At 38.2% G+C, this 21,212-nt stretch overlaps 3 protein-coding genes across 3 annotated transcripts; 1 reads left to right on the forward strand and 2 right to left on the reverse strand.

Annotated features, from left to right (window-relative positions):
• Positions 1-195: 195 nt before the first annotated feature.
• Positions 196-10,553, reverse strand: LOC146481729 (DNA primase small subunit-like). The gene is made up of 13 exons (XM_085107610.1): positions 10,381-10,553; positions 10,119-10,276; positions 9,333-9,439; positions 8,170-8,243; positions 6,954-7,090; positions 6,187-6,245; positions 5,894-6,003; positions 5,661-5,755; positions 4,771-4,888; positions 3,820-3,889; positions 2,601-2,677; positions 1,622-1,729; positions 196-343 (listed from the first exon to the last, which is right to left on the reverse strand). The coding sequence occupies exons 1-13, from the start codon at positions 10,520-10,522 to the stop codon at positions 324-326; spliced, it is 1,275 nt and encodes a 424-aa protein (XP_084963736.1). The 5' UTR covers positions 10,523-10,553; the 3' UTR covers positions 196-323.
• A 1,177-nt stretch (positions 10,554-11,730) lies between these two features.
• On the reverse strand, positions 11,731-18,514 carry LOC146481730 (thioredoxin-related transmembrane protein 1-like). Its single transcript, XM_085107943.1, has 8 exons — positions 18,355-18,514; positions 18,111-18,226; positions 17,958-18,003; positions 17,394-17,522; positions 16,587-16,632; positions 15,240-15,341; positions 14,347-14,532; positions 11,731-13,171 (listed from the first exon to the last, which is right to left on the reverse strand). Exons 1-8 carry the CDS (start codon positions 18,492-18,494, stop codon positions 13,151-13,153), a joined length of 786 nt encoding a protein of 261 aa, XP_084964069.1. The 5' UTR covers positions 18,495-18,514; the 3' UTR covers positions 11,731-13,150.
• Positions 18,515-18,520: 6 nt separating this feature from the next.
• LOC146481731 (uncharacterized) lies at positions 18,521-21,169 on the forward strand. Its single transcript, XM_085107951.1, has 3 exons — positions 18,521-18,620; positions 18,691-18,809; positions 20,407-21,169. The coding sequence occupies exons 1-3, from the start codon at positions 18,537-18,539 to the stop codon at positions 20,618-20,620; spliced, it is 417 nt and encodes a 138-aa protein (XP_084964077.1). The 5' UTR covers positions 18,521-18,536; the 3' UTR covers positions 20,621-21,169.
• Positions 21,170-21,212: the final 43 nt, after the last annotated feature.

Consider the following 21,212-nt stretch of genomic DNA (forward strand, 5'->3'; position numbering starts at 1 on the left):
AAGTTTACATACAACATAAAGGTGTCTGCCTTAGAGAGGCTTTTCTTTCATTACAAAGGAGTTATTCATTATAGAACAATGCTAATCTTTAAAACAGGTCTCCACCTTAGAGCAGTGCTTTTTTCCCGGAATTTACAGGTGTTTGATTTGGAGGGCAGTCTATCTTTAAAAGTGTGGCTGTCTTTGATGGCTAGCTGTGGCAACTTTATCTGATAGAAGGGCAAACAAACGACTCTAAATACATTGTAAATGTAAGGGATAAATTGCGTTCTAGATTTTTGATACGCAGAAGAGTGGATTCTGTTGACATGACCACCCTTCCATCACCACTCTCCTTTCTTTTCTGAAAAACAGCAAAAAAAGACAAAATATTAGAATATGTTAAGTGCTGCAATACCAGCAACATTTTAAAGCGTCAAGAAGGCTGGGGACTGAGTTTTATTTAAGTGATTCAATGACACTAAATGACAGCCACAAAGTATGCCAGGCCCTGTCTTTTTGTATTCATGTGGCATTGCTGATAGCAATAAGTTGAGAGTTCAATAAATCTTGCGGTGCTAATTACATCGATGAAACCATGAGAAGTATGGAGTGGGAATCAATGAACATTCAACCCCTGTCATGACCATCAAAAGGCCGGTCACCTACGTGACAATCTATCTCATCCTTTTGTTGGTTAATACTTTGTATTGCGCACAAGCATAGAATTATTGAAGGCCTAATGGTCCAACAATGGTATCACAGTCTGTACAAACAAGTTCACTCTTATGAAGTGAAACTGTTCCTATATAGGGAATCACCTAAATCATGTAAAATACGCATGTAGTGGAAGGTCTTTTACCCTAAAGATGATTTTATTAGTTGAAAATCTTTTTTTTTTGTTTTCTTTTTAAACTTTTAAGGCTTGTAAAATAGTATTTCAAATAAGTCTAATTGGAAAGATTTCTTATCTCAGTTCAAATCATACAAAACTGCCTTCCAGAATTTCCCCACCCTCTCCAACCAAAATAAAACAAAGTAGCAAAAAACCAAGAAGATAAATAAAGAAACAAAAAGAATGACAACACCCTTGCCCCCCTCAAAAGAAAAAAATAATAATAATAATAATATAAAATAAAATAAAAAGAAGAAGAAGAAAAAAAAAACAAGAGTACCAAGATCACAAATTTCAAGCACCACCCTCCCCACCCCCTGCCACAAAATGTTGAGGATTTGCTATCATTGAGAACACATGTATCCCAAGGGGCCAGTGACCAAGCTACAATCTAGGACAAAAGGTCTTGGGACAAATGTTACAAAGTCCTTTTTAACTGCAAATTTAGTGTGATTGACTAATGAAACCAAGCCCATCTGAATAACCCCACCCCTCTCCCCGAGATAATATTGAAATACACAACTCGTTTTTTTTACACGGGCTCAACACTGCAAGGAGTTGGGCATTGGGGAACAGACACTTATCATTTGCCAATACAGTGTGCCTGTCATGTGCGAAGGGAAACATCGTAGATACGAATTTGTCCCAACCCTTTGTCCCTCATTGTAGTTGAACTTAAGGGACCTGAGTCTGCCAAATGGCATGACAAAATCTAATGAGATGATGGCTTTCCATGTGTCCACTAACCTTCAGTAGCCCTAAAACTTTTTCGTCTGTTGTCATTTTCATTATCAAGTCCCTTCAAAAACTGTATAAAGACACCAATGGGTTTCACAAGGGAAGTTTTCTTGTAAGCTGAAAATTAATTACAGCTCTGGTAAGAAGCCTTAACTGGGAGAAATTCAAAATAATTATTTGAATTATTTAAAACCTGTAATTAAGATATTGACAGAGCTTTTATATTGAATAAATTATCATAACTTAAAAAATCCATGTTCCAAAGGGCAATAATAATAATAATAATAATAATAATAATAATAATAATACAACTTTATTTACTGAAGGTATCACCTGACAGTATATCAACTGATGAATAAGTGGTCCTCTATCCTAAGAAAAATAGGGCACGTGGAGCTCCACCAAAAAATTATGATCAAGTGAATTGTGACCTGTCATGATCATACCTGTACTTATCAAAAAAAGACATAGAGATTCTTTCTTACTGAAATGGTGAGAGAAGCATGTCCTCCACTGTATTAATAATTATTGACAACTTTGAACAATGTTTCTTTTTTTATAAGTGAAAAAATCTCTTCTTTTGAGGAGACAACAAGTTTCAGAGTAACTGTGCTCATCAAAGTTGTTTGTGGGTGCCAAACTATGGACTTAGTATTTTAAATATTTTTAAATTTAGGTTTTTGTTCTAATTAGAATTATATCCTGGGGCACAACTTGTTATTGCAATAATCACACTTTTAAAAAATCAATTATATTGAAATAAATAAACAAGACTAGCTAGGTTCCACGTAGAAAGAACACACTCCTAATACAGATCGGAGTCAAGATTGTATGGGACAACAAATGAATGGATCTTGGGATGAACCCCCCACAGATTTTGCAGGAGGTGGATGACATCATCATTAACTTGGTAAAGGAGAGAGAGCTTCGTAACGTCAAATAAACACCGTCATCTTTGATTATTATTAGACTAGTAATAATGTGTCACCTGGAATCTTTTTCTTTTCTTCTTCAATCATGTCTGGGGAATTCTTCTCATGTTCATCAATTTCATCACAAAGTTGGCTGCAAATTAACATACAAGAACTTACAGCATACTGTACCATGGAATGACCTATATCATACATGGAACTTTTCAAATAAACCAAACTGATTGCAGGGCTGATACTACGGTAAAGGGCTTATTTATTTGGGTCAATATTTTATTAACTGGTACCAGTTAGTCTTCTTCAGGGATATGTAATCATTTCATTGTAACTCTGGCCCTGAAGAAGATTAGTTGTACTAGTTGAAATATTGGCCCAAATAAATAAGCCCTTTGCCGTAGTGTCAGCCCTGCAATCAGTTTGGTTTATTTACGCATAAACTGACATCTGGCATGTGCAATTTCTACTACAAGAGATCAGGCAATGAGACGTATTCAGAACAGTTAATTCATGTGTCATGTGGTCCCTTGCAATCATAAGTTTCCAAAAATAAATTAATATTCGATATTGTGGAAGGCCTGTGGGCCCCAACTTCCCCACTTTTCGTCCTGCAAAAAAGAGCCATCATCATCATCACTATCATCATCATCATCATCATCATCATCATCATCATCATCATCATTATTTTCCATAGCCTAAAGGGGTTGTATATGAACTTTTAGAGATCCAATCATGCCCCTCCTATCCTGTAGTCAATCAGCCATTCTTGTGTCCCAAACTAAGTTAAAGTCCTGTTCACTCCTTACTATTAATTTCGCAAGCCATGTTTTTCTTGGGTCTTGCTTTTCCCTGTTTGCTTGTACTCATCTGTGCATAATGTGAGCAAAAGGAAGGGTGTACAATGTGGTGGCACCGAATGACATGGTTGAACCATTTAAACTTTCTTTCCTTTATTCCTAACAGGAGAGTTTCATAGGGCCAGAATTTGTAAATTCTGAACAATTTTCTACTTGATATGTAAGTTCCTTTTTTTTCTTCAGCATCTCTGCCTTCTACCTATCACCTCTCGATCCAAAGTTTAGGAATATACATTTTGACCCACATGAGTTCAAGTGATAGCATGTAACTGATATCAAACAACAGGCAGAAAATACTAGCCAAATATTTAATCCACTAATGGTACAGCCCTTACAACAACATTATAACACCTAGTGGTCCATAACTACTGGCACTTTGCCTTTTAAACATGAAATCAGAGGAAAAAAGTTATACAATTTATACCTGATGGTTGGGACTATAAATGGATCAAAGGTCTCCACATCTTGCATACTAATCGGAACACATACACGACCTGTAAAAATGGAAATATTCTAAATCTCTCTCTCCAAGTCTCTCATTACAAATTAATTGACTGGCTGACCATCATTAAATACATAACTGAGTTTTGGTGATATGTAACAATGTTTTGTCTTCTACTGTGTCAGGGCTCCATTTAAACTAGCTCTGCTAAATTGGATGCCCCCGGATAAATATTGAATTAAATAAAAATAATTTAAAAAAAAGTTACAGTATGTGTGATCAATAGGTGATATCATAGTTAATTGAGGGACTGGTAATAAAACTAGACGCGATGTTCAAAGTTGATAGTGGCGCTGTAATTTAGGTTGGAAGGGCTGCGACCATGCACAATCCTTTGTTTTAACGTTCACACTACAGCTGAATCTACATTTCAAAATCTATCGTGGTTTGTGCAGGGTCAAGGCCAAAATTGTTAACAAAAACATATAACAAAGAAACTTGTTTGGCTTCATACCCATTCTCTTATATTAAATTTGGTGATATGTAACTTGAACTATAAACTGTAAACTGCCACTTACAAGCCCTGGGCGACCACTGGGTTTTTGATGAGCTTATAAACGGAGGGGGTAATATCCGAGGGGGGCTTATAACCAGAAAATAAAAACCATTCAGAAATGAGCTATATAGCAGTGTTGATCAAAAATACGTTTTTCATTTACTGGTTTTTAAAACATCAAAAATTACTTGGAATAAAAAAATTAATTAAAACTAACAACGAAAACAAAACTAGAGGGGGGGAGGGGGCTTATAGTTGGCTGTGCGGCTTTTGGTTTACAGGTACACATGGACCTATGGGCTTAACAGTGCGGGGGGGGGGGAGTTTACGTTAGGCTATTTGAAGGAGAGTTGTCATTTAGTTAACTACTAAAGTACCTGTCTTAGGATGAACACAGAATGGACTCTTAAGTAAGTGATTGAGGCCCTTGGTAACATTCACATCAAGGCGAGGAAAACAGTATTGAAACATTATCTCATCCTTGATTTCTGGTTTCTAAAGAAAAAGATTAAAAATGATTCTATAAATGTTATAAATTTACTACGCATAACACCATTCTCACACTTCACCAATTCTGAAGATTGAAGTCTCAGTAAAGTGTGACCAATGATTTATTGTAAAGAGTTATTGGGCAGTATGTTCTTGTTCCACTGTTTATTATGCTGTAAAACCTGGTTCTAAGTTTTGAGTCAGTGGATGAAATCTTAAAGTGTGACTATTCAAATGAAAGCTACTGAGCAGTACTTTCCTGTGATGCTGTTTGTTTATGCTGTACAAGGTGGTTCTAACTTTTGTGTCTGTGGACGAAATAGTAAAGTGTAACCATTCAAATGAAAGTTACTGAACAGTACTTTCCTATGCTGCTGTTTATTGTGCACACCCAGATGTGAAAAGTAAAAGGCAAAATGTTTTGCCATGTGACATTAATGGGTCTTGACAATCTGCGAGCCAGCGAGCCAGCGAGCCAGCGAGCCATGCAAGGCAGACGTGCGAGGCACTCAGGTTAGCCTAAAAACACTCTGGTTAGCCTAAATAGCACTCAGGTTAGCTTAAGAAGTTCCCCGGTTAGCTTAATGGTTAGCATTTATGTTGGGGGTTGTTCGTGCCTCGCATGACTCACACATTTTGCTCGCATGCCTCGCACGTTTGGCTCGCATGGCGCGCACGTTTGGCTCGCATGGCTTGCACATTTGGCTCGCATGGCTCGCACGTTTGGCTCGCTGGCTCGCACATTGGTCACACTCGACATTAACTAACCTAATCTTACCTGACTGTTGTCCAGTTTAGCTTCAAGCTCTTCCCATCTCTGTCTTGATGTCTTCTTTGTTTTTGACCAGGATGAATTCAGCTCATTTCTCATAGCTGGTGCATGTTAAAGAATCAGGTTGATTTTATGGTGTTTAAATTTTTGTGAGATTATCAGGTTCTTAAAACTCTTTAAGCCTTTCCCTTATATTAGGAGAAGTTAAAAAAAAAAATCATAAAAAGGTTAAAGGATACATTCAGGTATTAGGGCAAGCACACCATCCCAGCTTTCTTTACAGGACAGAATATCCTGTTTATCAATCACGAGGTCGACAAAGTGTGTTTGAAGAATTTTCAACGAATTTCTGTAAAAATCAAAGCAGGCATTCTGTCAGTAGGGTGAGGTGTGAGACACCAACATACATACAGTACAATGCTTTTCAGCTACCTTAAGTAAAAAGACCACACTAAACTACAGTTAACATACCTGAACCAAGATTAGCATTGAGTTTGGAATTCTGGTGTTTTTGATTATGAAATTTTATTACCTGATGTAGGGATGGTAAGGTTTACGGAGATTCACCTTCTTGACTTGATTTTCACCACCCTATAACAGTTAAAATTATAATAATTTAGGTGCAGTTGAAACAAAATGCAATCTTCAAGGGAATGAATGACTAACATCAAGCAAAATCTTAGTTACAGCCAGCTGGCCAGCCAACCTCAGTTACAGCTTACTTACAGCCAACAGTAACAACACGATTATAATCATAACATAACATAACATAACATAACATAACATTTTATTCAGGAGGCTTTAACACAAATACAAAAACATCCTGAATAGGGAAATCGTGAGGTTAACCCTGTACAAAAACAATTTCCCTAACTAAAAAAAACTTGCAAAATATTTAAAAATTTCTAGAACTAGATAAAATTCGATAGCTACTGATTCAATAAATATTCAGGTAAATTTTAAGTCTACTCTTAAAAACAGATAATGATTCGGCATGTACAACATATCCTGGCAAGTCATTCCATTTACTTACAATGCGAATAAAGAAAGAATATTTGTAGCAATTACAAACCGCTCTTCTCAAGTAAAGTTTATAGTCGTGGTTAGCTCTTGTACGAGTACTAGTTTTACAGCCTTAGCTCCTGCAAGTCTCCCGTAGCTCAGTGGTAGAGCATCTGAACTAGTAATCGGAAGGTCTTAGGTTCGACTCATGTTGAGAGAACTCATATTTTCTTTTTCCAAGTGTGAGCCTCAGTGTCCCTGACTAAAAAATACATCTATCACGATTATAAATAATACCTTGATAACACTGAGATACTCTGCAACAGCTGATCGAGCATTTTGTGAAAGTTTTCTTGCAGATGCATCGCAAACCCAGCAATGGACACCACGGCGACCACTGTAAACCCATAATCTGTGCTGGAATCCAAAATCCCCTACAATACAGAATATCAAGGTCTGTTAAGAACAGTGCCTCCTTTTGTTACTGCACATGTATTGTGTGCATCTTGGATCGTCCAGAAACTTGGGTTTCCTATTGGTAGCGCCTACTAAAACAGGGATATTTTGGGCAGTTTATAACTACCCAGGAAAAGTACATGTGCATCTGAGGGTACCCAAAAAGAAAATTGGGGGTAGCCATGCATTTTCCAGAGGTAATTGACTTCAATTTTGAAAAAAAAAAAAAAGCCTCACATTGCTTTGTATTTTACAGCTTTTTAGAATAATTCATTATTATTGCTTAAATAAGTCTAAGAAATACACCACTATCCCCAATTTTCTTTTTGGATATTTGCAGTTTGCCTTGTTTAGATCCGGTTTTTCCCACATAGAGAAGAGAAGAGAAAGGGACCTGGAGGTGAAGTTCAAGGGAGCAGGAAGCAAACACAACTGGGTGCAGAGTAGGTTATCATTGCAGAGGGGACGGAGGGGTGCCAAGCAAACATCTGGTAGCAAATGTATGAAAAAAGAACTAAACACTGAAAAAAAAAACCCAGCCTTTTTATACCTTATTCAACTCAGATCCACACAGGTGTAACCTGAATGCAGAAGGTTCTACATGGCATCCCCAGCGAGGATATTGAATTTAAAAACATATGTCTTACTAATGCATTACTAGAGATGAATTCAGGGTTCTTGTTAAGAGCTGGTCGCCCGTTATTTCTACTGTCTATTCACATAAATGTTACTGGCTATCGGGAAAAAATATCTCCGGAATTATTGAAAACGCTTCAAAATTCATCGTATTTTGAAAAAAAAAAATTGTCCTTATTTTGGGAATTTTCTTTCCATAAATAATGTAAAAACACCCAGCAGATAATATCATGTTGAAAATGTGTTGCCTGTAAAGAAATTGTGCTTGGTTTGAGCATTTTTTTTTTGCGGTCATCTTGCTTCCATCATTCCCCGGGAAACATTAATAAGATGGCCTCCAACTGCTTTTGCAAATTTATCACCTCCTTTTTAGCAAGAACAATGAAATTAGTTTTGAATACATTATTTTGACAGTGCCTACTTTCAAGAGCTGAATCCACTATCTTCATTGCTACAACCATAAACCACCAGCACTTCTTGCAAATGTCTGCACCTCTATTATGATGGAAAAGAGTGGACCATTAGTAAAGCTTTCAAACCTCTGTCAGTCAATCAATCAATCAATTAATCAGTCAGTCAGTCAATCAATGGAAAATAGTGAATCAAAAAGTAAAGCTTTCAAACCTGTCAGTCTATCAGTCTGTCCATCAGTCAATCAATCAATCAATCAATCAATCAATCAATCAGTCAGTCAGTCAGTCAGTCAATCAATCAATGGAAAATAGTGCATCCATTAGTAAAGCTACCAACTTCTGTCAATCAATCAGTCTGTCCATCAGTCAGTCAATCGATTGATCAATCAATCAATTAGTGAGTCAGTCACTCACTCACTCAATCAACAAATCAGTCAATCAATCAACCAATCAATCAGTATGTCCATCAGTCAGTCAGTCAATCGATCAATCAATCAGTCAGTCAGTAAGTCAATCAATCAATCAATCAATCAATCAATCAATCAATCAGTCAGTCAATCAGTCAATCAATCAATCAGTCAGTCAATCAATCAGTCAGTTGATCAATCAATCATTCAGTCAGTCAGTCAGTCAGTCAGTCAGTCAATAAATCAACAACAACAACTTTTATTTAAAACAAGGTGGGTTTTAAAGCTAACATAGCTTATGGGGTCCTGTAATAAGTAATTGAAAAATTATTAAAATTGTGTGTGGTCAGTAAAAGGTGAGATATGTACAATAAAAGAAATAATCAGTCAGTCAGTCCATCTGTCAGTCAATCATCCCACCAGTCAGTCAGGTTTGAGATTTGTCTATGCTGTCATAACCTCTTCAACTGCAAGCTCAAGCTATTAATTCTCCTTTAGATCATGATTATCTTGAGATTTTTTTCTTTTTGGCAATTTATAGATTCATAAAAATGTTCCTTGATTTATGCTTTTCATTCCTCTCATTGCCTGTTTGCTTAACACTGCATAATTAATTTACACCTGAAGTAATTTGATAGACATTGACCACTAAAATGTTGCAGTGCATGACAACAACACCCTCCAGTAAATGACCTTCTTTCTTCTTATCACCTAAGGACGTAAGGAGAAATAACATGGTGATCACTCTTTACAACATGACTCACTTGCAGCAAGTCCTGACTTCATCGTAATCCGTCATGTCAATATCAAACACCAGCTCCTTTTCTTCAGCCTGGAATGCTCCAGGTTTAATCATCTTGTGATCTTTTGGCTGAGAGTTAGAAACAAGCATCAGCAACCCTCACTTTATGCAGATAGTAACAATCAGTGCAGTGGTATTGTACATTGAGTTGCGACTGCAGCCATTTCGTTGTGTGCTTATACAAAAACTTTGTTCCACATTGTCTCTCTGGACCTACCCTGCAAGCAGAGGTTCGTTGGCCACCCATGCCTGGTAGCACAGGGCAACCAAGGAATCTCTGCTCACAGAGTACTCTCTACTGATTCGCTCTGATGAAGGGCTAACGCTCAAAACGTCAGCCCTCAAATCTACTTACGGTGGCCAATTTACCTTTAGTTATCTACTCTCCACCAACATGTATAAATTTATAAGCATCTGCACTGATACAGATAAAAATCTACTATACGCACAATAAGTATAAAGTGTTAACAATGAAATTTTCCTGAGGTTCAGTAAAATCAATTTCTTTCTGTTGTAACCAGAGTTGCAACACTGATAAAAGGAAAAGAAAAATGGAGCAATTTATAAAGGGGGGGGGGGGGGGAGAGGGGGCATGCCGCTAATACTGAGGGGTAAATCTTGCCTGGCTCATTCAACAAGTAGACACCACTAGTTACTAGAAACATACCTGAACTTAAGCTTAACAGTTTTGGCTTCCTGATACGTTAAGGGGATCGAAGCTTAAAAAGAGAAAATGCATCCAGTTTACCTTGTGAGTGAAGACAGCTCCGATGTCAATTTTGTACGGGTTTCGTTTCAAGATTTCCTTTTCCAATTCTTGTTGATCCGCAAACGACTGGTACCGCAAGTAGACGTCATCTTTTAACGTAAATGAGAACTCACGATGGACGAAATAAGTCTTGGGCACTAAGAAAACGACACAATCAATTTTACTGGCTAAACCCAGTCAAATTCAACGATCGAACGATCGCCATACATTTCAATGCTTCTAATTCAATAAAATCACCTACCGCCTCCGTAAGAAAGCCACTGCACAAAATATTTGTACGGAAATAATCTTTTGTAGTACTGGTTTAGAAGTTCCGGGAGATCTGACTGGCTAAACTGCGAAGATTTTTGACTGTGTTGTGAAGAACCTTCATTGTCCGCCATCTTGTATAGAGTTCCCGCCAAAAATTATCCTTTTGGGGATAACCGCTGATCGTATTGCATTTTCGCGCCAAATCGACTGCTTAGTGGGGTATCTTTTATTGCCCCCACCCACCCACCCTGGGTTAAGAAGTCTTGAAGCATGGGAAGTGGTACAGTATCACTAAAAGACACCAGGGGGAAATAGTGGGTGTTTGTTTACACTCATTGTAATCCTTCATATCCTCGGAGACCCCAAAGAGAATGCAGCCAATCAAAAAAATTTTTTTTTACTTCTACAGAGTCTCTCCTGGCGCCTACCCACTGACCAAAAAGCCTGACGACTCTGGGTACGAGATTGCGGAGACCCATGCCAGGGGCAGATTTGGTGAACATAATTGATGTTAGCATAGTATACAAGACGGGCAGGTTAGGAAGAGCCCATTCACAGTGTTGGTGGAAGATCCCAAGGGAAAGAGTGAAAAATCTCAGTTAAAGTGCCAGGCCCTACCGGAGACTGGGAGCTCAGGAAAGTGAGGTGCAGAGTTCTGCTTAGTATAAAAACCCAGGAAGAAGGATGTGGAGTCATGCTGAATGTAAGGAAGCTTGGGGGGAGGGGGGGCTTGGATAGCATAAGTGCCTTAGCGGGGGAAAGTGGCATTAAGTATAAGGTCCTCTGGTTGGTGAGTAGGTTTAAAAGTGTGGAGTGTAAGAAAACCAGGAAGGGCGAATCGTCATATTCAGTGTATGCTCTCAGAAGGAGAGGTGTGGAGTAACAATAAGTGTAGGATGTAGCATCAGGGGACCGTGTAGAGGCATCCTAAGTGTAAAGTCAGAGGGTGGGATCTGAGGAGTCAATCTCGATGTAAGGACTCAGGAAATCACAAAGCACAAGACCAAAGAGGGGATACCAATAGGGAGTGAAAGAACAGACAAGTTAATAGGGGGAGTGGAGTAGAGTCACACTCAGTTGTTCAGTGTAAGACCACTGGGAGGAGGAGTGGTGTGGAGTTACCCTCAAGGTAAGACCCCAGGGGAGAGGTGCAGAGTAAACCATGGTGTCAGATCCTGGGGGGGAAAGGGCAGTGGAGACACACTAAGGGAAAAAATTGCAAGGGAGGGGAGTGGAGTAATATTCACAGTAAAAGCCAAGGGAGGAGGTGTGTGGATTCAACATGGTGTAAAACATCACATGTGAAGGTGAGAAATAAACTCTGCACAAGCTGAAATAATTCACCTCACACATTTCCTTTATTCTGTAGAAACATTAATTTTCTATCCAAAAATGTTTGTACATGTGTAACATCATGGCTGCATTAAAATAACACATAAACCAATTTATTTATGGTTCCAGCAAGGCTTACTTTATTTTCCTTTGGTGAATGTTGTTATCTCTACGTAAATTTTCATTCTGGGTTTTGTGAAGATTAGACTCTTCAGCTCTCTGCCTCGTTTAAACACCAACACAGTAATGCGAGAAATGTTCTATTTTTGCTAGAAAAACATGCACACAGCACTGACAGAAAGCACTCCTCAAAAATTTCTTGAAATTGTCTTCTATTAGGATTCCATCCATAGACTTAAAAGCTAGAGCCACCTTGCACAATATGATAAACAGTACCACAGGAAAGTACTGCCAAATGGCTTTATTTTGAATGGTTACATTGTTGGATTTCATCCACAGATTTAAGGGAACTGGTCATAACAAGTTTGTTTAAAGAGGGCTTATCTTGTCTGGGGGTGACACAGAAATATTCAGCTAGCAAGAGTCAGCAAAAAAGAGGTTTGAATCAATCTCGTACCCAGAGTCCTCATTCTCTTTGGGCAGCGGGTTGGTTGCTAGGAGAGACTCTGGGGAACTGGAATTTTATTCAAATTCTTTGATTGGCTGCTCCATTTAACAAATCTTTGGTCTATACTCTTATAGATCATAAAATGACGTCAAACAATGTTCAAAACTCAAGTGGAACCACGAGCCGCAGGCGAGTGGTTTCACTGCCAAGTTTTGGACATTTTATGGCGTCATTTTATGGTCTATTAGAGTATAGACCATAGAAAACTGTCATCGATTTGCTTTTTACAATAACATGGAAAAAGTACGAGCGGAATTGGCTATTTCTTTTCGTCGAGAAAGCGCGCGCGTTACATCTGACGTCATTTTTATTGTCTGTACTCTTATAGACAATAGCTACGAGCCAATCAGCGCGTGGGAATTTGGACAGTTATTGTAAAAAATGGCTTGCATTGTTTTACTGCAGAAATCCTGCGGTAATAAAATTCCAGTTCCCGAGAGTCTCTCTTAGTGACTAACAAGATTCTGGCTACAAGATTGTGTTTGAATCTCATTGTCATCTTTTATTGATGGATAGAGAGGTGGCTATACAATAAAGACACCATCTTTTGAGGTTGAGGAAGCGGGATGCAGGCAGAGACCGCCAGGCCATCTATTTTGTGGTTTGGTAGGTCCTGTTCAGGTATAGTAGTTTGGACCACTTCCCTAAAAGGTAGAACCACCTTGTTCAGCATGATAAACATGCTACAAGAAAGTACTGCTCTTTTGCTCCATGCATACTGATAACCTTATTAAATTATTGTGCTGGTTTCCAGGAGATCTTAATGCCCTATGCTTGCTATTAACATTCCGACTTCTGGTCAATCAGTAGTGGCAACCACCTATAAATCAAACAACAAGACCAAGTTGTATTAAAATGATTATCTCGATGGTAACAAATTCATCACTAGCAGGGCTTTGATGCCAACAATTCATATTAGGGAGCTTAGGCACAGACGTTCGTAAGCCATGGACGGCATCCCAAAGTCAAATGTTTCCTTTCTTGGCATGGTTTTGCTCCTTACCACGGACAGAAAAAAGCTCTTGTTGATGACTATGGCTTGACGTTACAAATGCGATGGAGTAAAAATGATCCAAAAAAGGACAAAGTCAATTTCCGGTTGCCGTCCGTGGCTCAGCAAAGTCTGTGCTTAAGTTCCCTATTGTTAAAATACAGACCCTACAAGCTCTTAGTGCTAAACATCTTATCTATTTACCGGTAAACAAAAAGGCCAGTGAGTAGGATCTTAGCCTAAATTATCTTTTGTTCTCACTTTTGTTTGTCAGTTGTTCACATGTTTTCACTCCAGTTCACCTTAAATTTATGGCTATCTCGGTTCCGCTTTGTGTTTAGCACCTTTCATTAGCATTTACTTGTTTTATATGTTGTTAATTTCTTTCGCTTATTTTTATTTTGTTATTTTGTACTTTACAGTGTGGTTCAAAAATCACACTATAGCAGATGCTATCCAGTTTTCCATTTCTCAGTTCGCCAATGTTTCCTGCAGTTTTTCGGTTTGCTGAAGTATTTGCAGTTTTTCGGATTTAGAGACTCTACAATGCAAGTTTTTAGTTGCCTGTTTATTTGTTGTTTGTATCACTCTAGTTTTAATTTAATGTTCTTTTTTTATTGTTCTAGTTTAAACCTTCTTCATCATCATCTGTTTGCTCGCCTGTTAGCGATTAAAAGCTTTGAAGTGTTTTAAAAGAGTGTCACTCTATTATTGTCTTAATGGAGCCTTTTGACAGTCACACAGTAGTTTAAATTTTGTCTTCTTGTTTTCTTCCAGTCCATGGTATCCTTAGACAAGACACAGCTTCATGCTGGGTGTCTTGTGATCAACTAGCATCCAATTCAGCATGAGTAGTAATACTGGGTGTCCTGTGATGGACTAGCAGGGATACCAGACTTAGATGCACTGGTACTAATGGGGTACCTGTCTATAGACAGTGAAACACAGCTTTTGTTTTTTTAAGGCTTCTAGACAAGTGCCAAATAAACCTTGCTAATACATACTCTCTTCCTCACGCCACTCTTTTCAGTGTCATCGCCATGCTTGTCTGCCATTTCTTCCTTGTCACCTTCCTCATCAACTTCTTCACCAGTCACCTCCTCCTCCTTCTTTGAAGGCTGAGCAGGCATTTCAGGGGGCTGGATCACAGATGGACCCCCAAGTACGTAGTCTGATACAAGTACTATCAACTGATAAAAAATTAATGACCAAACAGGATTGCTCAGAGACAATACAAAAATATTACAAATAATGTGTCAGGTTCAAATTATTTGTGATGGTTACATGTACAGTATGTAGTTAGACTGCTGGATAGTTTTCTTGTATGCGCTGTTTCCCACCCCATGTGAGCTATGTGGTGCAGTTACTAGAGAAATGTTTTGTTTTGCTTTCAATTTGTTTCAGGATTATGCACAAAAATTAATATTTAATGTGTTTATTTACAGTATTTATTAACTTGTAAAAACTAGGACAAAATAGGACTGTAAACTGTTCAAAATGTTTCACAAAGAGACAACATTCTTAGTCTCCCAACATTGTCCGTTGCTATGTACAATTATTGTGAGAACTGAAAATTAGGTAAATGATTGCAGATGAAGGATTTTATGCAAGGCCATCATTAATGACCTTTTAGGCCAATTTTCTGTTTTGCTTGAAAGTGCCTGAAATTCCTAACAATGACTGTGTTGAAGGCTAATTCATGAATAACCTGCCTCGCAGATGCTCTTTTAGCTTGTCACGCAATCAAGCTCTTTTGGCTTGTCACGCAATCTAATTCCTCCCCAACATTCACTGGAGAGGATAGATTGCGTCACGAGCCAAAAGAGCCTCTGCAAGGGAAACTAATAATTATTCATTAATGGTGCTAGGAATTATTTAGACCAATAAAACAACTCACCATGCCTAGAAGTAGCCCTGTTAGCACTGTTGCCACTCCAAATATAGTATATGACGCCCATACAGGGAGACCATAGGTGACAGTAAATAACTCATGTAGGTCCTGGTAGAAAGAGCGATCTGTATCAGTAATGGTCGCCACTTGCTTATACATGCAATTTAAAACTGCAACTTGAGTGCAAAAAAATTGCACGTGTAAACAGGGCTTAAGGCAGCAACTACTGTGGTGCCTTCCATACGCTGAATCTGATTATTAGTGTTGTATCCAAACATATCCATCCTACGGTAGGCTTTTACTTCACCCCTCCACCCCTCTATCCTTCTGGAAATTCCAATTCAGTATCATAATGTAAAACTTGTGGCTTTTTAGATCCCTCTCCCCCTTAGAATTTTTCAATGAGCATTACAAAACACACACACAAAAAAATAAATTAATAATAATAATCATATTTAATAATAATATTCAGGTAGGGTAGCATCAAGCTAACTCAAGGTTAATTTACATTGTATTAGGGTGGCCCTCATGAGTTGAACTGGAATTTGGAACAGAAAAAAGAATCAACAACACACTCAGCCTGCACATGGCGTCATCATAGGAATCAAATCCGAGCCTTAATGGCGAGAGGTAAGAGCTCTCACCACTGCACCATACCTACCCCCTAAAAAAGCAGACACATCACTCTCTCCAAGCATTATTATTGTCACCATCATCATCATCTTCATCATCACATCATCACCACTGTCATCACCATTATTAACAGTAGTGTTTTTCATCATGTGGGCTTGAATCTTTAGGCAAAATATTGCTCCATTTTTGTTTTGTTTTCAGTTTGTCAGAAATTTTTCTGAATACTCCTTTTTGTTATTGATCACTCCAAACATGATAGATGTATTTTTCAGTCAGTGACACAGGTAAACTCAGAAAAAGGAAATCTTAATTCTCAGAACAGGAGTCAACTGAACTACAGGGGACTTGTGGGAGCTAAAGCCATTAAACTAGGTCCACTTGACAAACATCCTGCATACTGCCAGGATTGAATGTTGATGTGTGGTATATTGTGAACTAAATGTGGTGTTATACTGTAAGCCATAATGATGAATGTATTTTTTCATTTAGGGACACAGACATATTCTCAAAAAAAATCTGAGTACTCCTTACAGGAGTCAAACCTAAGACCTTCCATTTACAAGTTCGGATGTTCTACCACTGAGCTACTGGAGACTTGTGAGAGCTAAGGCCATTAAACTGGGTTCATGTGACAAACATCCTTCATACTGCTAGGATTTGAATGTCAATGTGTGTTACTGTCAATATTATTGTCAACATATCACAAACCAATTTACATACCTTAAGAAGCAAGGAAAGCTTGAACAATAGACCAAGACACCCCATCCTGTTTGAGGTTTAAAAAATACTTCAGACATTGAAAACATTGACTTTACTTTTCTATCATACCACTGTCACTACAAAATAACATCACTTAGAAAATAAATATCAACCATGCTGCAGAGTGAAAATAGAGTTAAAGTTCAACTTTATTCTTATTAATTTTATTCTAAATTCAAGTTTTACCTGAGCCATTCTCGGTCTATAAGGTAACTATAGACGCAGAATGACATGGTAAAACTAATAGCTAGGCCATTGTTTACCATTAATAATAATTATTGTTTACAAAATTATCGCCATGCTATTTTATATTCCTTATCATACAAACGGCACGGCAAGGAGGAGACATGGTGGGGTAGTGGTCAGTGAGACAGACTTTCTGATGGATTTTCACTGGACTTTGGGTGGGACGACCGGAGGGTCAGCCGTTCAAGGCTAGGTTGGTCTCTGAGGAAATTAACCTAGCAGAGCATGGAATTCAAAAGCAGTATTACATTTAATAATAATAATGTGCACTATTGTTTGTCTCACGACGTAGTCGCTTGAGATGTACATCTTGAAGTTTTGACTGTTTACTACAAGTCTTCATCAGGCGATGAGGTCGACTGGTCAACTGTCCCCATATGTGTTCCAGTGAGGGTCGCAATCAATAAACTTAACCTCATCCCAAATCTAATTTTACTATCAAATAAGTGCTTTCATGTCCTAAATTCAGCTAAAGCTGCTAAAATACAAAGACTACTTGTTAATGTGTAGAGTTGTACATACAGAAATGAGCTCGGAGACTTCCACCATGGAATGGGTTCAATTTCTCTCCATTTCTGGTCATTAATGAAGTCCATAAATCCCTGTAAAGACCTTGGTCCTTCATATTTCCTAAACTCTCCATTTTTGACACTGATAAAGATAAGAGAGAGAGAGAGAAAAAGATGGTTGATATGTAACTAAGTTTGAATCAAGTTCTCGACAGTATCATTAATGAAGTACTCTCTGGTATTGAATGATTTGCTGGTGTTAGTATAATGGCAATAGCTCTTAATGATGAAACTACATTTCAGTAATGAGAATGAAAACAGAGAAGATGTTAATGATTATAATAATAGTCCTGATAGTAAAGATGATGACAACGAGGACGATGATAATGATGACGAAGATGATGATGATGATGATGATGAAGGTGGTGGTGGTGGTAATGGTTATGTTGACAATGATGATGGTGATGGTAGTTGTGGTGATAATGATGAAAATGTAATAGAGAAGAGAGACAATGAAAATGTACTCTATTTATATAAAATACCATAGGTAATAAATTGAAATCATTATAATACTCACTGGAATATGGTTGGCAATGAAAAAATCATGAACCTCCCACTTAGAGCTACAATAAAAGAATAATAAACAGTCACAAAATATCAGAAAATTTTAACAATATACTGAAGTTTCAAATCGTTTGGTATACATGTAGCTAGACAGTCTGTACCGTACCTGGTTCCTTTGTTGTGTCCACCTCTGCGACATTTATGCCCAATGTTTCAGTTTTGAGAGCCAGTGATGACCACACTGGGGCAACATGCTGACAGGCTGGGCACCACGGAGCAAAGCTATGAACAAAAAGAACCAACTTATTTTAACTTTGAGTCCTCAGCTGCTCTGGGTGCATGGTTGATGAATATTTTGACCAGCTGTCTTAGATCACCACCTGCAGCAGGATCTATGCAAACTTACTTACAATTTAACCATCCACTCTCCTTCCAACATACGATCCCAGTTATCATAGCTTAGTTTCTGATTTTCCCCAGCTAGACACCCTGGAGAAATCAGGATCATGACAACTACAAAACAAGCTCCAGACGCCATGTTGGAAGCCATCTTGGTGAGCCAGCAAATCACAAAAGCAGCGCTTTCAAGAGTATGCGCAAAAAATTCAAAATGGCGTCTGTATCTCGCTGTCGTTTGTCCCTTATTTCTCTCCAGAAATCTACGAGTTCACTAACAGTAAGTATCCTTTTATCTTCTTCTTTGGACTTTTGTGTCCTTCGGCTAACACTTTCTGTAATTTTTAAAGAGAAAATCAAGGAATTGCATAGCTCAGACGACTAAATATGTTATTGGTCAACCATGCTCCAATTCTGGAACCCGATCAATATGCGGGTCTGCTTTGCAACAAAAGACTAAGACTAGCATGTGAGTATCTTCGTGTTCATTATGATTTGCGATCCTATCAAAACGTCACATTCGAAGTTGCTGGGATTTGATCCCTTGATCACGCTCCTTATACTATATATAGTTCATCCCAGCTCAAAGCTGCACGTAACAAACTTCGGAAATCTTCGGCTCATCATCGGAATATTTTCGATGATAATCGGAAGTCTTTTGGTGTGGATTTCCGTACTGCAAGTTTATCAATTTTCTAGTATGTGTACATGTACTTACTAATTAGTACCATTAAAAATTGGATCATTGTATAATGAAATTCCAGAGATTTGATTGGCTTAGAGGCCGTGCATGGCCATGGTATATGAGCCATTATACCATGCCCTAAAAATAGCAATCATTAAATTGTCGTCTGGTTGTTCTTACTAAGCGAAATCAGCAAGATCACATTTCTTGATTGTTTTATGAGTCTTGTTGGCTATCTATCATCACATATCCAACGTGTGCTCATGGAATAATTTATTGTTAATTATTCTATAAGCGTGTGCTGGACATGGCTGAGCTGATTTATAGATAGCCCACAAGGCGTGCAGTGTTGCATTGGCCATAATTATCTCAAATCCAGCAAGCACAAGTGGAGTAATTGTTTTATTGAAAGCGACCAGGCAACCACAATATAAAGAATCATGGTTTATTGATATTTTCTTTTCTGGCTGTCACATACACCTTCCATATTTGTGGGGCATGATATAATGGCTCATACATCATGGTCTCTAAGCCAATTAAAGCCCTGGATTTCAGTACATTTCCAGTGGTTGTTAGAAAAACCAATAAACTAAATGGGACCTTGAACAACCTGTAATTTATTTAACCCTTTCCCGTCCAAGGGAAATGGCGAATTTTTCTAAATCGCTGACTATGAGCTGGGAGACTACATGCAATATACCATTTAAAAGGTATTTTCTGGAGTGTGCTATAAATCACACCAACAGAGATGGAGGAGGTCACATATGAGAGTGAGAAAAGTCCAAAACGAAAGAAGAAAAACATTGAAAATTTTCTTATTCGTTGTACATACTGGGTATCCCCCTAAACTATAGCTTAATGTACAGCTCTCAGTGCATTGCTTGTTGTAAGATATCAACTGGACCCTTAACGTACAAAGGAAAAAAAATCCAAAAGTTTGAGGGGTGGTAAATCAAGTCTCATATAGGAGGGGGGCATGATTTTATGCCTTCAATTTATAGATCTTTCAAAGATCTTTTAGTTGTGCAAATTTCACACAAATTGACCGAATACTGAGCTCATAATTGCGTATTGTGCCATATGGCACTCTTGGTCGGGAAAGGGTTAAGCTATTTTATACCCAGTCTGTGTTTTACATCCAATCCGTGGTCGGTAGTCCGCGTTTTATACACACCCCATATTTTATACTGACCACTCTGGAATTGCATTATCTTGTTGGGGGAAGGGGAAACTTGGGCAAACAAGGAGTGAAGCCATGAATGATGAAGGGAATGGGGGAAAGGTGAAACTTTCTAATTATTATATTTGTGCATGGACAATACTGCCAGCTTCGCAGGCTACTGCATATACTGATTCTTCGTTGTTTTATCCTATCCTTAAGTGTCGAGGCTGTATCAAAAAGCTTTACTTCACAAATGTCAAGAAGTTTTCATCAAAAGTTTTCGCCCATCCTGGCATGTAATCCTATATCATTGGCAGTTGTAGAGAACCTGATTGGAGCAAGCGAGCTGGACGAAAGTTCTGAAGGAGAAGACGAGGCTACGAGTGGGAGAAAACGTATAAGGTCAAGGCATCTCTTGGACGATGATCCGTAACGTTTTGTTTCAAACAAACGCACCATCAATTCATTCACAGCATTAATGGTTACTGAACCACTGACTGGAACGTTTGTTTATAATTTTTTATAGCAGCTAAAAAGAAATTCAGCTATGTTGGAATAAGTATAATGTATTTGTGATTTGTCGCCGTGAAGTTTTACTGGTTGTAAATATTGAAAGTTCTGCACCAGTTGGTGTGTTAAGAGGTACGCAACAGGACGGCTGAGGGAAGGGGACGGTGAAATATCGTTGTGTGAACCTTCACATTTTTAGGCGATTTTCGACTAAAACTGGTGTTCTCTCATCTGTGACAACCTGAAAACCACCGAGCAAACGGCAACTTCGTAATCAGCAGAATTCTAATGGAAACGTCGTGCATTTTATTTCTTTAAATTTTAAAATAGAGCACTGAGAGATCGCTTTACATTCACTCGACAGTTGGACTGCGCACTGCCTTCTGGATGAGAAACTGCACATTACTGTCTAGTATGTTTAATGTTCTCGAATCATTTGACCTTGAGATCAAAGTAAAAGATTGAAAACATACGACAACACAGCTCTGTTCAGTCCAGTCGACCTGCACCCTTCA

This window comes from Pavona decussata, unplaced genomic scaffold (assembly GCF_977016875.1).
Source record: "Pavona decussata unplaced genomic scaffold, jaPavDecu1.1 SCAFFOLD_48, whole genome shotgun sequence".
Lineage (NCBI taxonomy): Eukaryota > Metazoa > Cnidaria > Anthozoa > Scleractinia > Agariciidae > Pavona > Pavona decussata.